At 34.3% G+C, this 17003-nt stretch overlaps 1 protein-coding gene across 1 annotated transcript in view; it reads left to right on the top strand.

The window, feature by feature from the left end:
- The window catches only part of REV3L (REV3 like, DNA directed polymerase zeta catalytic subunit), a 136691-nt gene that overhangs the window by 103150 nt on the left and 16538 nt on the right, over positions 1 to 17003 (top strand). Inside the window, 5 exon segments of the mRNA XM_039870451.1 lie at positions 2488 to 2606; positions 6395 to 6536; positions 8122 to 8366; positions 9376 to 9484; positions 11290 to 11496. Coding sequence (XP_039726385.1) covers positions 2488 to 2606; positions 6395 to 6536; positions 8122 to 8366; positions 9376 to 9484; positions 11290 to 11496 — 822 coding nt within the window.

Here is a 17003-nt window from a genome sequence, read left to right as displayed (position 1 = left end):
GTTTAGGTGGGAAAATGATGATTTAAGACTATAGAGCATGAGTGAGTTATCAGTCAAGGTATCCATGCGCAGGTACCCCACAAGCATTTAAATAGGGAGGTCCCAGATATGTGATACCTGCCAGCTATGTTCAGATTCACAGATATATGTGCAGAGTAACAGAGTTAGGTCTGAATTAGAGATACAGCCTTGGAAGTCCCATGAAAGTAGCATATGGAGAGAGTGATCAGGATTGAGCCAAAGATACATTTTTGTGAATGAAGACATTTTGAGGAGTAGACAGTAATCAGACCCCAAGAAGGAATAGTTAGATAATGAAGAACCAGCAGAGTACACTCCCAGCAGTCACTAGGAAAGTCGGATGCTTCCACACAAGCACGTAAGCCTCCCGTTACCTCATTTTGGCAATTAGAATCTGTTTCTAATATTACCTATTATTATAATTTCAGTCTCTCAGTAAGCGTGTGCTTTTAAATATTAAGGCAATGCAACGGGCAATGAAGATTATGTAAAGAAGTAAAATAATAATACTCCCTTGCATTCTTATGTTGTTTTATCATTTATATGGCACTTTTACAGACTTGTCATTTAAAAATTTGGTGCTCACAAACTTTGTAGCATAAGTAAGGGAACAAAGTAGTAAGGTATTGTTCCAAATAAGGAAACTGAATTTCCCATAGGTTAAGTGACTTGCCTATAAAGCCTCATAGCTAGTAAGGTGTCAAGACTTAGGCTCATTGTGGGTATGCTCCCTGTCCCCAGAGAGCTTATTATATATTTTGAGTATATGTAAAATATGTATTAAATATATAATAAGTTTCTTGACAGAGCACATTCACAATGAGAGTGCACACACTTACTTATGTATGTGGGCATCTCCCATATATATTACATGACTTTGATAGTGCATCTATCACTGACCCTACAGGCACCATATAACAGCCAAATGAGACATAAATTGTACCTGTTTTCAGAGGAAAGAGAGATCACTGTTGAATCTTGGTGGGAAGTGAGGAAAGAATGGGAAGGGGGTACAAAGGTGCTCTTACTATCAAAGTTCTAACACTCTAGAAAACACTCTAGAATAGGAGATAGACTTCTCAACAAATAGTTGGTGTGCATTAGGGTACAGAGAAAGCACCTCTAACAAAGGAATACCACAAGCAATGAAAAAGAATGAAATATTGCTACATTGAACAACAATGCTGTACTCTGTTTTAGGCAATTGTATAAGTACCTGATATCAAATGTTTGGCTCCAGTTTCTATAAAACTAAGTGGAATTTTAAAAAACTAAATGAAGATATTTATTAGTAAGTAGAAGAATCATTCAACTATGGGAATTTGATAATAAAATGAGTAATTCATTTATTTTTGAGAGAAGTACTCAGGCCGGTACTGATTTTTGGAAAGTAAATGATATTTTACTTCTAAGATAATGGGTTAGTACATACTTTAAACTGGTAACTGTAAGATAAACTCATTCCAGAGTTTAAAATTCTGTGTATGTGTAAGTACATACACACACTCTGAAGTATGCTACATTCCAATGCTGTCATTCTGGAGATTGAAATTGTAGATTAAGTAAAACCAATCTGAGTCACTGCACTGACATGAGCTTAACATTCAGTCCCTGTTTTATACTTGCTGGGTTGTCAAAGTGGAAAAGAAAACATTTTAAAATTCTAATTTAATATACAAATATGAAGTGCTATTTGAACTATTCTTCAGAATCCCAAGCTGACCTAAGAATGGGGAATCCTTGTTCCTTAATTTCCATTTTTTGTTGAAATGCCTGCCATTATCTAAACTGCTTGTGTCATGTGGGTATTTCTGAGAGACCATCTAGCCAGATGTATGTTTTATAAATTTGAACTCTTTTTTAGTATTCTTTTCCCATTAACACAGCTTTTACCTACATATTTTGAAGATGGGGAAACATTTCTACCATATCCTTTTAATCTTTTGCCTTTGGAATGAAATTAAGTGACTCCATAATATCCATGTATTGGGTTTAGTAGTGATGTAATTCTTGGGAGCAGGATGAATGCCTGCCTTTGACTAGATAACTCATCCTCGAATCTGTGGGATCCTATTAATCAGCATGTCACCAGGACCAAAAAGTAAGTATGGAAAGAAAAGATTTACCTGATTGACAGTGCTGTGGTCTGTTTTTTTTGTATTAGCATAGAGTATAAAAAGAAGTGATAAGAACTGAGCTCTCTTAAATAGTATATGACCAAGTTGAATCTCATCAGGTCTGATTTTTTTCCAATTAAATATTAATTTATTATGAACATTTCTGTCCAGTAGACTATATATATATACATAGTTTTAAATTAATTATGATTCAGTTGTAACACAAATCATTATTGCAGGTAGCTTTCATATCTACTATGAACAGTTAGAAGTAACATTTGGAATCTTTTAGAACCAAATTTGCATATAAAACCACATCATCATAATGGAGTCTTGCTTTTTTTTTTAGGTGGCTCTAACTAACTATACCTTTGAAAATGTGAGCTTTCATGTTCTTCATCAGCGTTTTCCCCTCTTTACCTTTCGAGTCTTATCAGATTGGTTTGATAACAAGACAGATCTATACAGGTAATGTTTTATAACTCTGAAGATAATATCTTTTTTTAATCAATATTATCGTTATATAATTTATATAGAATAAAGTATCTCATGTGGTGACTTTGACCCTATGACCACTACCCCAATCAAAATAAACATTTCTAACGCCCAGAAAATTCCCTTATACAACTTTGCAATCAACTTACCTATTTAATTATCCAGGTAAGTACTAGTTAAATTTTTATTACTGTAGATCAGTCTTGACAGTTCTAGAACTTCGTATAAATAAAATTATTTACAGTCCACCCGTTTGTATCTAGCTGCTTTCAAGAAATTCAGCATAATGTTTTTGAGATTCAACCATGTTGTTTCATAAACCAGTAGTTTGTTCATGTTTATTAGTAAGTAATATTCAATTATATGAATATACCACAATTTATTCAGTCTCCTGTTGATGGACAATTGGATTGTTTCTAGTTTGCGGCTATTATGAATAAAACTATATGCAAGTCTTTGTTTGAATATATATTTTCATTTCTCTAGGAGTGGAATTGCCAGGTCACATGGTTACTTGTTTAACATTTTAAGAAATCTCTAAATGGTTTTCTTTGGCAATTTTTCTAGTACAAGTCTGCTGGCAACAAATTCTCTTAGGCTTTGTTTATCTGAAAATATCTTTATTGCACCCTTGTTTTTGAATATTTTCACTGTCTAACTCTCAGGCTGAGATTTTTTTTTTCTTTTACCACTTTAAAGATTTCATTCCCATTTCTCCCAGCCTCCATTGTTTCTGATGAAAAATCAACAGTCATTCTCATTTTTCCAGTGTATGAAATGCATTTTTTCCCAAAGGGTTAACAGTTGACTACTGTTTTGTTACCCTGTATAAGGCTTATGCTGAGGCAGGGAGAGTTATTCAGTTTTGGTTCAGAGTCAGTCTTTGGAAGTTCCTGCCCTCCTGGGGCTCATGGAGGAGACTGCTTAGGAGATGTTATATACCAATAAATAAAATGAAATTTGATGTTAAATTTAACATTGAAAACTACAATCAGTGGTTTGTGTATAAGCCCTAGAATGCTCTAAATGCATATTTTGCTACTTCTAATTAGGTATTATTTAAGTTGATAAGTAATTGTTTTTGCCAAGAAAAATAAAGAACTGGACCTAACATACTACATAAGGGACTTTGGACTATACTTTAGACTATTTATGCTAAATGGATTCTATTACATAGAGAGACCATGTACTCTTTCTTTGGAGATACTTTGGAAGATCAATTTTATTTCTAAATTTAAGTGAATTCTTATCAAGAAAGTAAGTCATACTTTTTAATTTACATTTCCTTCCTACAGTGTTTTAAGGATTTATCTATTTGTAAATTGACTCAGAAATTAGAGGAACTTGATAGTCAAGGATTTCTTGTATTAAATCTGTAAAGTACAAAGGTGCCCTGGTTATTATTTTGTTTTTGTAAACTCAGATTTGGGTCTCCTGGAAACCTATGATTTACATGAATGAGTTATGTTCCCAAAATTTTGTTGCTTGTGACTGAGAACACATTCTTCCATAAAAATGTTAATGTCTCGAGATTATATCCCTAAATCCGCCTATAAAACCTTTCCTAATCCCTAATATTACTAATCTAGAGAATTCACAGTACCATCTTGATGTCAGCTGCTATTCAAGGAATAGTTATTGAATATTATGTTCTGGTAGCAAAGAGTTCTGTAGCTCAAGAAGATAACATTAGAAAATTTCTTCTTCAGTTCTTCATTTCTATAGAACCAGCCCTTAGAAAAAGTTCAGAATAAGTGAGTTTGGACTTGGAATTCTTATATCTCCTTTTTGATCAGCCTCTTCCCAGATGCCCTATCCCACAAAATACCTTCAAGATGCTCTCAGTTCAACCATTTCAGCACCTACCCAGGCCTTTCCTGAGTGGCTTTTGCTTCATAATTATATTTCCCTTCCTCTACCCCAAGTCAAAATTTATATTTGCTCACTACAACAACAAATTACCTAACAAAATTCAATTTTGTCATGTTTTGTTTATTTTTTAAAAGGCCACAGTTACCCATTCTTTTTTTATATCACATGGCTAGCCAGATAGGACTAGATAATAGGAATTAACATAATCTTATTTCAAAAATATGTTTGTTTGTTTTTTAAATTTAAACAGTCCACTTTTTTAAATACTTTTGAAAAATATATTAGGAAAAATATGGAGTGCTGTTGGCAAGATGGTAGAGTAGGAAGCCCTGGACCCTCTGTCCCCCCACAGACACTGATTCAGCAATAATTCACAGACAAATTTCCTTTGTAAAAAATTCAGAAAGTAATTGAAAGGCTCCTGCACCCCAGGTGAACAAAGAACCAGACTCACCAAAGCTGGTAGGGAGATTCAGACACCCACTTGCCAGAGTCCTGCCTCTGACCCAGAGCCATATGATCAGGAAAAGGCCCCTAGCTTCTCAGGGGAGGGAAGAGTTGGTTCGTGTGTCTAGAACCCCAACTTTTCCTACGGAGCACTGATAGTTCTGACACAGTTTAGCTGGCGGAGCCAAATGGAGGAAACAGCGGCATGGGCTGGTAGACACCATAGAGCCTCCCTTGCTGCTCAGCAGAAGCAAGTAGTTGAAAAATCCCAGCTCTTAGTTTATCCCCGGTGAGAGAAAGAGTTGATCCATGCATCCAATGTCCCACCTCCTCCTAGGCTACCCAAAGAGCTGTTATCTGTCTGTCCAGTCTCGGACCTCCAACAGGTCCTGCACAATCTAGCTCTTTGATGGGGAATGGACACAGTGATTTGGACTTGCAGACCATAACTCCCCATCCTGCTTACCACAAAGTGAGTGGACAAAAACCCTAGTTGCTTGCTTCTCCTTGGGAAGGGAAAGAGTTGATAGAGGCCTCCAGATTCTGTGGGGTGATTGGTGGAGGCCTCCTGGACAGGGCTGGTCCACGAAGACTGGGAGAAGTGTCAGCTTTGTCTGATGCAGGACACTAATACAGAGAGTTAAGGAAAATGAAGAATCAGGCAAAGACATCCCAGACAAAGGAACAAGATAAATCTCTAGGAATTGACCATAATAAAATAGTTAATATGATTTACCTGATAGAAGATTCAAAATAACTGTCATAAAGATGCTCACCAAGGTCAAGAGAATAGTGCATGAACAGAATGAGAATTTCAACAGAGGTAGAAAATATTAAAAAGTACTAAACATAAATGGAGCTGAAAAAAGTAGCTGAACTGAACACTTCACTAGAGGAGTTCAACAGTACACTAGATCAAGCAGAAGAAAAGATCATCAACCTCCAAGGCAGGTCATTGATTACCCATGTGGTCTACAGAAAGGATGAGCTGTTAAATCCGTTTTATTTTAAAGGAACTGATTGAGTCCACACATAATGCACTGTCTCATTTACATTTGGCAAATCTGCATAATTGAAGGATTACATTAATTAAAACAAAATATATTAAAATGCAATGCAATTTTTTGCCTATGAAACTAGTAACACTTAAAAAATTAAAAATTATAATCCCCAGAGTTGACAAAGATGCAAGTAAACTAGCATTTTATCATCATTAGTATGAATGTAAATTATTAAAACCTGGAAAGCAGTGCGTCAATATGTATTAAAACTAAATCATAGCAGACCCTTTGACCAAATCTAGGAACTCCTTAACATACATCATTACTTCCTCCTAAGTAACCTCACTTTTAATATGTATGTTTTGGCAGAATGAAAACAATACCAATTTCAAGTGTCCAGATTTTTACCTAATGTTCATAGCATGGATTCTCTTTTAACAGATGGAAAATGGTTGATCATTACATCAGCCGTGTCCGTGGAAATCTCCAAATGTTAGAACAGCTGGACCTGATTGGGAAAACCAGTGAAATGGCTAGACTTTTTGGCATTCAGTTTTTACATGTACTGACAAGGGGTTCACAGGTAGGAATTTTTCTTTTTTCTTTTCTTTTTTTTTTCTTTTCTTCCCCCTCCTCCCTCCCCCCCACAAACACATTTGAACTGTGTGTGAGTGAGTGCTTTACTTTCAAGATGTTTGAGGTGATTTGTTTTTTTGAACTTCCTATCTGGTACCAGCTAATATATATAGCCGGTTGATCAGATCTTATCATTTTATTTTTCTGGAAAAGCTTTAATTTCACTAACAGCTCCACTTCTTATTTTTTTTCCTCCATCCTACCTTTCTGGCAATTGCCGTTTTTCATGGCATTAAAAAAATAAATGATTGTGTCCTTGAGGGAAATACTGTTCATGAATATTGTCACTGTGATTAAGGATACCTTCAAAGGCCCTTATAACTGGGGAAGCAGCAAAGAAAGTCTATGTCTCTTTTGTTTTACATTCCTAAATGTGGCTTGTTTCAGCTCCCAACAGCTAATTTAAAAAAAAAAAAAAGGATTTGGAAATCATTTTAAGTGGACATTATCATTTTTTTAATGTTAAAAATGAGACCTTGGAAGCCATTTAATTCATTATATCTTCCTAACTAATATCCCAAGGACATAATGAGAGATTTTATCAAATGCCTTGCTGAAAATTGTTCACGGCATTCATTCAATAAATACGTATTTGAATACTTTTAGTGTGTTAAATAAACATTGTGCTAAGATCAAGGATACTATATTAAATCACTCAGGATCCTTAACCTCATAAAATCTTTTATTTTATTTTAATTACTTCATGTCTACAACATTCCCCCAGTTTACGAATTCAGTAATTATAGCAAAAATAGAGCTCTAACGACTTTGGCATTACCTGTTCGTTTATTTAATTTCATTGCTTATAAGCTATTTATTTTATTTATTTGTACCCCCACAGGTTTTAAAAGCTATCTGAGGTGGCTTATAATAATTTTTAAAAGTTGGATACCTTAAAACCACATGAGAACATTTCAGTGAACTCATGCTGATTCTTGCGAGTGCTTTTTTTTATAATACCCCAAACCATCTGCTTCATGGCGGTTATTACAATCAGTAATTGATTGATTCAATTTTGCGAGTACTAAGCTGACTGCCTTTCAATTCTAGAATCCTTGTGATTCCTTCTTGAAAATTTAGGATAACATTTATTCATCTCAAGTCTCCTGACTTCTATTTTCTAATTTTCCCAAATCAATTTCTTAAATATTGACCAACTTTTTCAATTAAGTTGACAGACTATACAGCTGGCTCTCCTACATGTTCGTTATGATATAGCTGTATTTAAATATAAAAAGAAATCTAATTATATCTGTCTTATATTTAATATCGACTTATAGTGTAAGTATTTTGTTATTTTTGCAGTTTTTATCAAAGTTATAATAATAGGAAAAGGATTTACGAATTCCCCTTTCAGGCACCTAAAAGCTAAGTAAATAACCAATACTGTATAACTGAATTGTAAGAAAGTCATGCTGCTTTATTCTGAAGAGCAAAACATCCCTCAGATTATTATCACATATTCAAGACCAGTATATTTGTATTTAAACTGTTTCTTCTTCTCTTCCCCACCTTCACCTCTCTTCCCGCAGTACCGTGTGGAATCAATGATGTTGCGTATTGCTAAACCAATGAACTATATTCCTGTGACACCTAGTGTACAGCAGAGGTCCCAAATGAGAGCCCCACAATGTGTTCCGCTCATTATGGAGCCTGAATCTCGCTTTTATAGCAACTCTGTTCTCGTCTTGGATTTTCAGTCACTATATCCTTCAATTGTGATTGCATACAACTACTGTTTTTCCACCTGCCTTGGCCATGTTGAGAACTTGGGAAAGTAAGTTTTTTTCATATTGCAATTATGTTGTGCTTTGTACTTCTTAATGAAATTAGACTTTGAGTGTCTCTTTGCTCTTGAGACTGTTCTAATGAGCAAGATGAATGGGCTGTAGCACAGCTAATTCATTATTGTTAGTTACTTTACTAATTGACACCGATGACCATATGACTAATTCAGTATTGTGAATGGATGATACATATGAAGAAGATCATGAATAGATCAGCCTTGCAACTGTCTGTTTCACTCTCTATGTATATCTAGAGTCTCTTTTTAAATGAAAGTTATATTTAATTTGCTGATATAAATCACCATTCAGTGGAACAGATTGAGAATTATGATCTTAAGACTCCAGCTATCACCTCCTCTTGACTTTTCTTAGAAATAGTTTTGATTTTTTTTAAAAAAGTCACATTGTTAAATATTAGGTTTTAGTTATTCATGTCAATGAATTTTATAAGCTAAATGTCATAACATTTCAAATACTCAAAGGAGTAGATATTTTTCTCATATTGTAAGAAATACAGTCTTCCTTAATAATGACTTTTGTGTATTTAAAATCAAGTGTTATAGTATTATCTAGAGTATATTCACTCCTTCATAGAAAGCATTTGCGGAAATTGTATTGGTAATCGTGTCTTTTTATTAAGAACGGAAACTTGCAAAGTTATTTACAATTTTTTTTATTTAAGACTTAAATTTTTCTTTAAAGAACTTAATGTAAGGAACTACAATCAGACAACGAGTTGAAATTTGGTATTTCAGTATAGATTTTACCCATAAATTTTAGGATAGGACCGTTTAAGAAATATTTCTTTTAACAAATTGTAAATATTTGAAGAACTGCTTTATGGTAATTAGATGAATAAACATATTACTAAATAAATGAATTCATGTTTAGATGTTTGAAAATAAATTTCTAAAGGAATTAGAAAGATTCCTGAAATTGCTTAGACTCTGTATTCGATGGTTTGAGAAAGTATTTGCTTAATGTTTTCTTTCTTAACAGGTGTGATGAGTTCAAATTTGGCTGTACCTCTCTAAGAGTACCTCCAGATTTGCTTTACCAAATTAGGCATGATATCACAGTTTCCCCCAATGGAATAGCTTTTGTCAAGGTAATACTCTCTTGTAAATGAAAGGTATAACTATGGCTTAACCTTTGGAGAGCTAATGGTTTAGATGTTGTTGGCCTATAAAATAGGGGGAAAAATTGTTTAGTTGAATATCTCATCTCAAAAGGCAAAGATATAGGAATCGTCTAAGAAGCATTAAAAAAAGTCATCTTGTTTTGCATGAATTTTGATTTAAAATCTTTTAATTGTTAGATCTTAGTTTTTAGTGAAATATTGAAAGAAATAGCTTACACAATACCTTCTACCCTCTATTAGAATCTGGCAGACTTAAATAACTATATTTGATGGTCACAATGATGACAACTTATAAAGATTTAAATTGCTTTAATGTGTAAACTCTAATTGTTCATCCACATTATTTTAAATTAAGACTTTCAGAAATAATGATACACTTATTTGATTGCATTTTTAAGAAGATATCCAAACTAATAATAGAGTCTTTTTTTCTCTCCCTATCTCCCCTCAAAAGAGGAAAGCCTCATAAATGAGTAAATTAAAGACAAATGGGAGAGATCTAGGAGAAGACTACATTGCCTCTCATGTGCCAACTTCATTTCTTTCTATTCTAGTTCCTTAGCAGTGGGTCTATACTAGAATCGTGGGACAGTAGGGTGGTAGCATGGCCCTCACTAGCCCTCAAATTCATTCTGGTGTACTTAGCAAAAGTAGCATCATTCTTCACCATAAGAAGATGCTATGTTTGAAGAGTACCCTAAAATTAGCTATTTAGATATGAAGAAAAGTTTTACCAGAGAATTAATGATACATTCCTTTCGGGGGAATATTATATCTTCATATTATGACATATATTTTAACATAAACATGGTTTCTTCAGAAGGTATACAGAATGAATTAGAGGTTAGAGTATGTTTTCATTGTCACGTATCTATCAGCTTATTATATTATCTCCCTTTAACAGCATTTTTAAAACTTGCATCAACATTTTGACCCAATGTGTAAAGCTTAATGAAAATAAAATTTTTTTAATATTAAGGAATGTGATTATCCTATACCTTAGGTTATAATTGTTCAGTCCGACATGCATTATTACCTTGCACGTGTCTGTGAATCATCTTCAAAGTTTAATACTGTTTTGTGGTTTTCATTCCTATTGGAGTTCTCATAAATTCTCCCTAGTCTTGATTAATACAAATGATTTTTTTTTTGGCATCAACAAATTTTATCACCTCACTATTCATCCCCTCTTCCAGATTGCTAATAAATATAGGCCGGAGGGGATGGCTTAGTGGTCTAAGCATCAGATTTGAAATACCTAGAGTCCTTGGAACTACAGGTTTGAATGTCAGCAGAGTCAACCCAGCTCATCATTCTTCCAAGGTAGATAAATGGAGTTCCATGCAGATTACTGGGGTCATTAGGATGAGATCTTTAAAAACTGAGGTTTGTTATAAGTGATACAAATCCCATGTGTCTTTCTGAAAGAGTGGGGGTTTGGATCATAGTTTTGAACAAAATTTCCCTCTGAACTTGTTGTATGCTCTCTTATGCACTAGTTGACATCCTCCTCCCTGGAGGTCTTTGAACTCACATAATAGTGCTTCATTAGATTTATAAACATTACAGGAACTTTTTAGGAGAAAAGTCCTCTTCAAAAGAAAGAAAATGTGATGATTTTGTATTGACGGCCACTGGTCCTGTGGCCACTCTATTATTAGTATGTTTCAATTCCTGACAGTTGACTATTGTTATACTTTGTGCTTCCTTCTTAATTATCTAAATCTATAATGTTTAAGGGATTTTAAACATTCTTTTTTCCTTTATGATAGCCTTCAGTGAGAAAGGGTGTGCTACCAAGAATGCTCGAAGAAATTTTGAAGACTAGACTCATGGTGAAGCAGTCAATGAAGGCTTACAAGCAAGACAGAGCCCTTTCACGAATGCTCGATGCACGTCAGTTAGGACTTAAGCTTATAGCGAATGTCACATTTGGCTATACAGCTGCCAATTTTTCTGGGAGAATGCCGTGCATTGAGGTAAGTGATACAATTCTGTAGTTTTTTTGAAAGAAACTAAAGCCAGCATTAAATGAATACCTGTTTACCTGTTCATGAAAACACTTTGTTTTGTTGTAAAACTTTAAAGAGTTTTATGTCAATGACATAGGATCAGTTTTTCTCAAACCAGGGCTTATATATATACATACTCTTAGGAATTTGTTGGTTTTCTCTGTGAGAACTCTTTGTGTCTTCATTTCAATTATAATTTTAGAAATTAGCATACACTTTTTTCTACATAATCTGGATAACCATATTGTAACCAACTATTAGCATTAGATTTTGGTGCCAAATTTATAGAAATGTTTACAACAATCTCAGTACTACATAATTGCTTTTAACATATTGATAGAGATCTGATGATAGGTTGCTTCTCCAAATGTCAGAATGAACAACAATGATTTCATATTTACAAGTGTACCAGTAAAGATTTAAGCAAAGCCTTTGTTTTGTAGTGGTAGTTGCAACTGAAAGATACTTTTTGTAGAATAAGACTAATTTCTTGTTATTTACTAAATTAGAATGTTAATTTGACCTGAATACAGTGTAGTGTAACAGAGTAATAATTTTCTAGTGATGGAGAAAAGAACAGAGTAAACTTGTTTTATTAATCTTTTCATGTCAAATGAAGGCCAGAACATTGTGGTATACCATATTGTAATAGTTCAATAAGAGAAAAGCAGTGGAAGAATAAAGTTCCCACACAGCTCTCAGTAGGCAAAGCGAACTCCAAAAACCTGTGCAAGAGGCTTCCACTTTCAGGTCTAGCATATGAGAAGCTTGAAGTCACCACTCTGTTCTCACAATAAATAAAAATCTGAACAAACTGAAAAGTCAACAGCTCTTCTTAGATCCCTCAGAGAAGTGAAGTCACAGGGCAAACAACTGCCCTCCAAATTTAAGAGATCAACAAGTGAATGATACAGAGAATCACAACTTACCAGAGCACAAACCTCTATAAGTACCAGTGCCAAGGCAGGGAAACCTGAAGTACAACTGATGAATGGCTGGAGGCTCAGTGTAGACAAGTCTGAGAGAGAAAAACTCCAGTGGCCCAGTCATCGGGGCCCCCACATTTTTGTGAATTTTGCCTCTAGGAGCTCACTCAGTCTTTCACAGTGAGAACTAAAATTGAAGAAAAACTCCCTTGTGCTTCTAGCACTGGGAGAGGAAAGAACCATTTTAAAATATTCCACAGCATTCTGTTCTTAACAAGGTCTGCCTTCAGGAGAAACTAACCATAGCTTAACCTGCTGGAGTTTAATGAGAGCTTAATTGATCTGTGGAAAGGAAATATCCAACTACAACCACTCTAGCCTTCCATGTGAAGGAAGGGAAATACTCCAGCCCACTCTAGCCATCTCGTCCTACCAAAGAAGGGAAAAAACTGATAAGCACATGTGAAGTCCACAGTCCAGAGGTACAGGCTCACTGAAAGATTGAGACCTATTCATGGAGACTGTAGAACACTTCCCCTCTCCACACCTCACCACCACATTACTAAAGACCTGTTTATAGCAATTCCTTAAAAAAATTAATGACATACTAAAAGCCAAGAGGCACAGTTTGAAGAGACAGAGCAAGCATCAGAACTAGACTCAGATATGGCAGGGATGTTGGAATTATCAGACTACAAATTTAAAATAACTTTGATTAGGGTTCTAAGTATTCTAATGGATAGATAGTATGTGAGAACAAATGGGCAATGTAAGCAGAGAGATGGAAACTCTAGGAATCAAAAGGAAGTGCTGGAGATCAAAAAAAACTGTAACAGAAATGAAGAATGCCTTTGATGAGCTTATTTAGAATGGACATAGCTGAGAAAAGAATCTCTGACCTTGAGGAAATCTCAATAGAAACTGCCAAAGCTGAAATATAAAGAGGAAAAAAAAAAAATGAGGGGGCAGAGATAGAATATCCTGAAGCTGTCGGACAACTACAGAATGTGTAAATATACATGTGCTAGGAATCCCAGAAGGAAAAGAAATAAATTTGAAGCAATACTGACAGAATTTCCCCCAAATTAATGTTAGACACAAAACCACATCCAGGAACTTCAGAGAATACCAAGCAGGATCAGTTCCCCTAAAAAACTAAACATAGAGCTATCATTATTATATTATAGAAAATCAACAATAAACATATTAATTTAAAATCCTGAAAGTAGCCAGAGAATAAAAACACCTTACCTGTAGAAAGCAAAGATAAGAATTACATTAAACTTTTCCTCAGAAACCATGCCAGCAGAAAGAAAATGGAGTAAAATATTTGCAGTTGAGAGAAAAAGAAAATTTTCAACCTAGAATTCTGTACCTTGCAAAATTATCATTCACAAGTGAAGGAGAAGTGAAGACTTTCTTAGACAAACAAAAGTTGAGGGAATTTGTTGGCAAGTAGACTTGACTTGCAAGAAATACTAAGTTCTTTAGAGAGATGGAAACTCAGATCTACATAAAGAGTAGAAGAGCATCAGAGAAGGATAATCGAAGGTAAAATAAACATTTTTACTTTTCTTATTCTTAATTTCTCTAACAGATAACAGTTTGTTCAAAATAATAATGGCAACAATGTGTTTGGTTATGTATGTTTATGAATATATGTATGCCTACGTGTAAGTAAATTGAATGACAAATGATACAAGGGATAGGAGGGAGGAACTAGGTTTATTTCATTATTATAAAGTACTCACATCACCTGTGAAGTGGTATAGTGGCATTTGAAAGTGACGTTGCAAGTAAATATATGTCGTAAAATTTGGGGCAACTATTATAAAAAGTTAAAAAAAATAGAACTGATAATGTAAGAAAGGAGAGAATGGATTTATATAAAATTTTCAAAACCACACACAAGACAGAAAAAGTAGAAAAGAAAAAAAGGGGAAGCAACAAATAAAAAATAATAAAGAAAATCAGGGTGTAGTTGAACTCAACAACACATTTGTAGTAGACTACTTAATTCAGCAATTGCAAAATACCTAGTCTTCTCAAGCTCACATAGAACGTGTACCAAGATAGACCACATTCTGGCATATCAAATCCAACAATGTATAAAAACAGTTACACACCACAGTCAAGTGGGATTTATCCCAGGTATGCAAGGCTGGATCAACATTCAAAAATCAGTTAATGAGATCCATCATATCACATACAGGCTAAATAAGAAAAACCACATGATCATATCAATAGATGCAGAAAAAGCATTTGACAAAATCCAATAACCATTTATGATAAAAATTCTCAGTAAATTAGGAATGGAGGGGAGCTTCCTCAGCTTGATAAAGATCATTTACAAAAAAAAACTACAGCTAACATCACACTTCTTGAGAAACTTGAAGTTTTCCCACTAAGATCAGGAACAAGGCAAAGATGTCCCCTCTCGCCACTGCTTTTCAACATCATACTGGAAGTCCTCTAGCTAACACAATAAGACAAGTAAAGGAAATAAAAGGTATACAGATTAGGAGGGAAGAGATAAAACTGTCTTCGTTCACAGATGACATAATCCTCTGTGTAACAATTCCAAAAGAATTGACCAAAAAAAACTCCTGGAACTAGTAAGCAATTATAGCAGAGTTGCAGGATACAAGGTTAATACAGTAACTCCACCACCATCCATCCACGCTTTCACTTTCCATGATTTCAGTTACCATCAACCACAGTCCAGAAACATTAAATGGAAAATTCCAGAAATAAACAGTTGATAAGTTTTCAGTTGCACACCATTTTGAGTAGCGTAATGAAATCTTGTGCTGTCCCACTCCGCCACCTGGAAAGTGAATCATCCCTTTGTCCAGTGTATCCACGCTATATATTCCACTCTCTGGTTAATTACTTAGTAGGCATCTCAATTATCAGATGACCTGTTGTGGTATCATATTACATGTGATATAAGTAACATATTATATAATATTATATTAACTCAGAAGGATTATTAACACTACATCAGTGTCTGTCATTCACCTCATTTCATCTCATCACATAGGCATTGTATCATCTCACATCATAAGAAAGGTGAGTACAGTACAATATATTTTGAGAGACAACATTTACTTAACTTTTCTTACAATATATTATAATTGTTCTGTTTTCTTAGTTATTGTTCTTAGTCTCTTACTGTGCCTAATTTATAAATTAAACTTTATCATAGTTATGTATAGGAAAAAACATAGTACATACAGGGTTTAGTACTATCCATGGTTTCAGGCATTCACTGGGTGTCTTGGAACATAGATCCCTACAGATAAGGATCTGTATGCAAAGGTCAGTCACTTTCCTATATACCAGCAAAGAAGACGTGGAATGTTCAGTTAAAAACACAATATCATTTTTATTAGCATCCCTCCCGCCCCAAACGAAATACTTTGGTATAAATTTAACAAAATATGTACAAGATCTTTATGAGGAAAACTACAAAACTCTGGTGTAAGACTCAAAGTACTAAATAAATGAAAAGATATTCCACGTTCATGGATAAGAAGACTCAGTATTGTCAAGATGTCAGTTCATCTCAAAATGATCAATAGATTCAATGCAAACCAGTCAAAAATCCCAGCAAGTTGTTTTGTAGGTGTTAACAAACTGATTCTAAAGTTTACATGAAGTAAAAGACCCAGAATAGCCACAAGGGTTCCCTTTTCATCACATCCTTGCCAATACTCTGTTTCTATTGTGAGAATTTTTATTTTAAATATTTTTCTTATTATGATTTTTCAGGATCTCAGCCATTGCCTAAATTGTGAAACTAATTACTTTCCTCTTTTTATCTCCAGTCTCTTATCCCTGTAATGAAGCAATGTTTTTCAAATTAGAAACCATGAACGAAGAATCAGAATCAGTTTTAAATGCCACTCTTAACCTCTTCCCTCTCACGTTCATGCCACTGAATCCTTCACACTGCATGGTCTTCAGGGGTAGCTGCAAGAGTTCTGACTCTTCCAGAGTAGGCAGGAGGCAGACGTTTAGGGTCAGTATGTGCGTGTATCTCAAAAGCATATTTCAACTCTGACACTAGATGGCTCACCCATCCGGCTGTTTGCCATCACGTATTTTAAAGTTTACCTTGTTTGAAAGTGGCAACAGATGACAGATTAAACATTTTATTAAAACTTGAATTTTAATTAGATAACATGATTTTTTAAATGTGTTAAATTATAGTTCAAATTCTCAAGTTTTTACAACACACGAACGGTCTTAACAGAAATCATGATCTTAATTTAAAACCCAAATTAAGTTTCTGCTAAAAGTGTCCTTTGTTCATACACTTAATATTTCTTTTGTAAAGCAACTTTGGACAGCCTTTTAAGTAGTATTTAGTCCTACATTTAGTTCAGGTAATTCAAATTTTATAGTAAAAAGGGGAGGATCATTATAACTATTGTTTGTATCTTAACATGAAAGGAAAAGTTAGATAATTCGTATTTTAAAATTTTAAAGAATGCTCTATTTGTGCCGAAGGGAAATTTTCCCCAACTCTTAGTTTTAATGAGT

This window comes from Pteropus medius, unplaced genomic scaffold (assembly GCF_902729225.1).
Source record: "Pteropus medius unplaced genomic scaffold, Ma_sr-lr_union100, whole genome shotgun sequence".
NCBI lineage: Eukaryota > Metazoa > Chordata > Mammalia > Chiroptera > Pteropodidae > Pteropus > Pteropus medius.
This window is presented reverse-complemented; position numbering and strand designations above follow the sequence as displayed.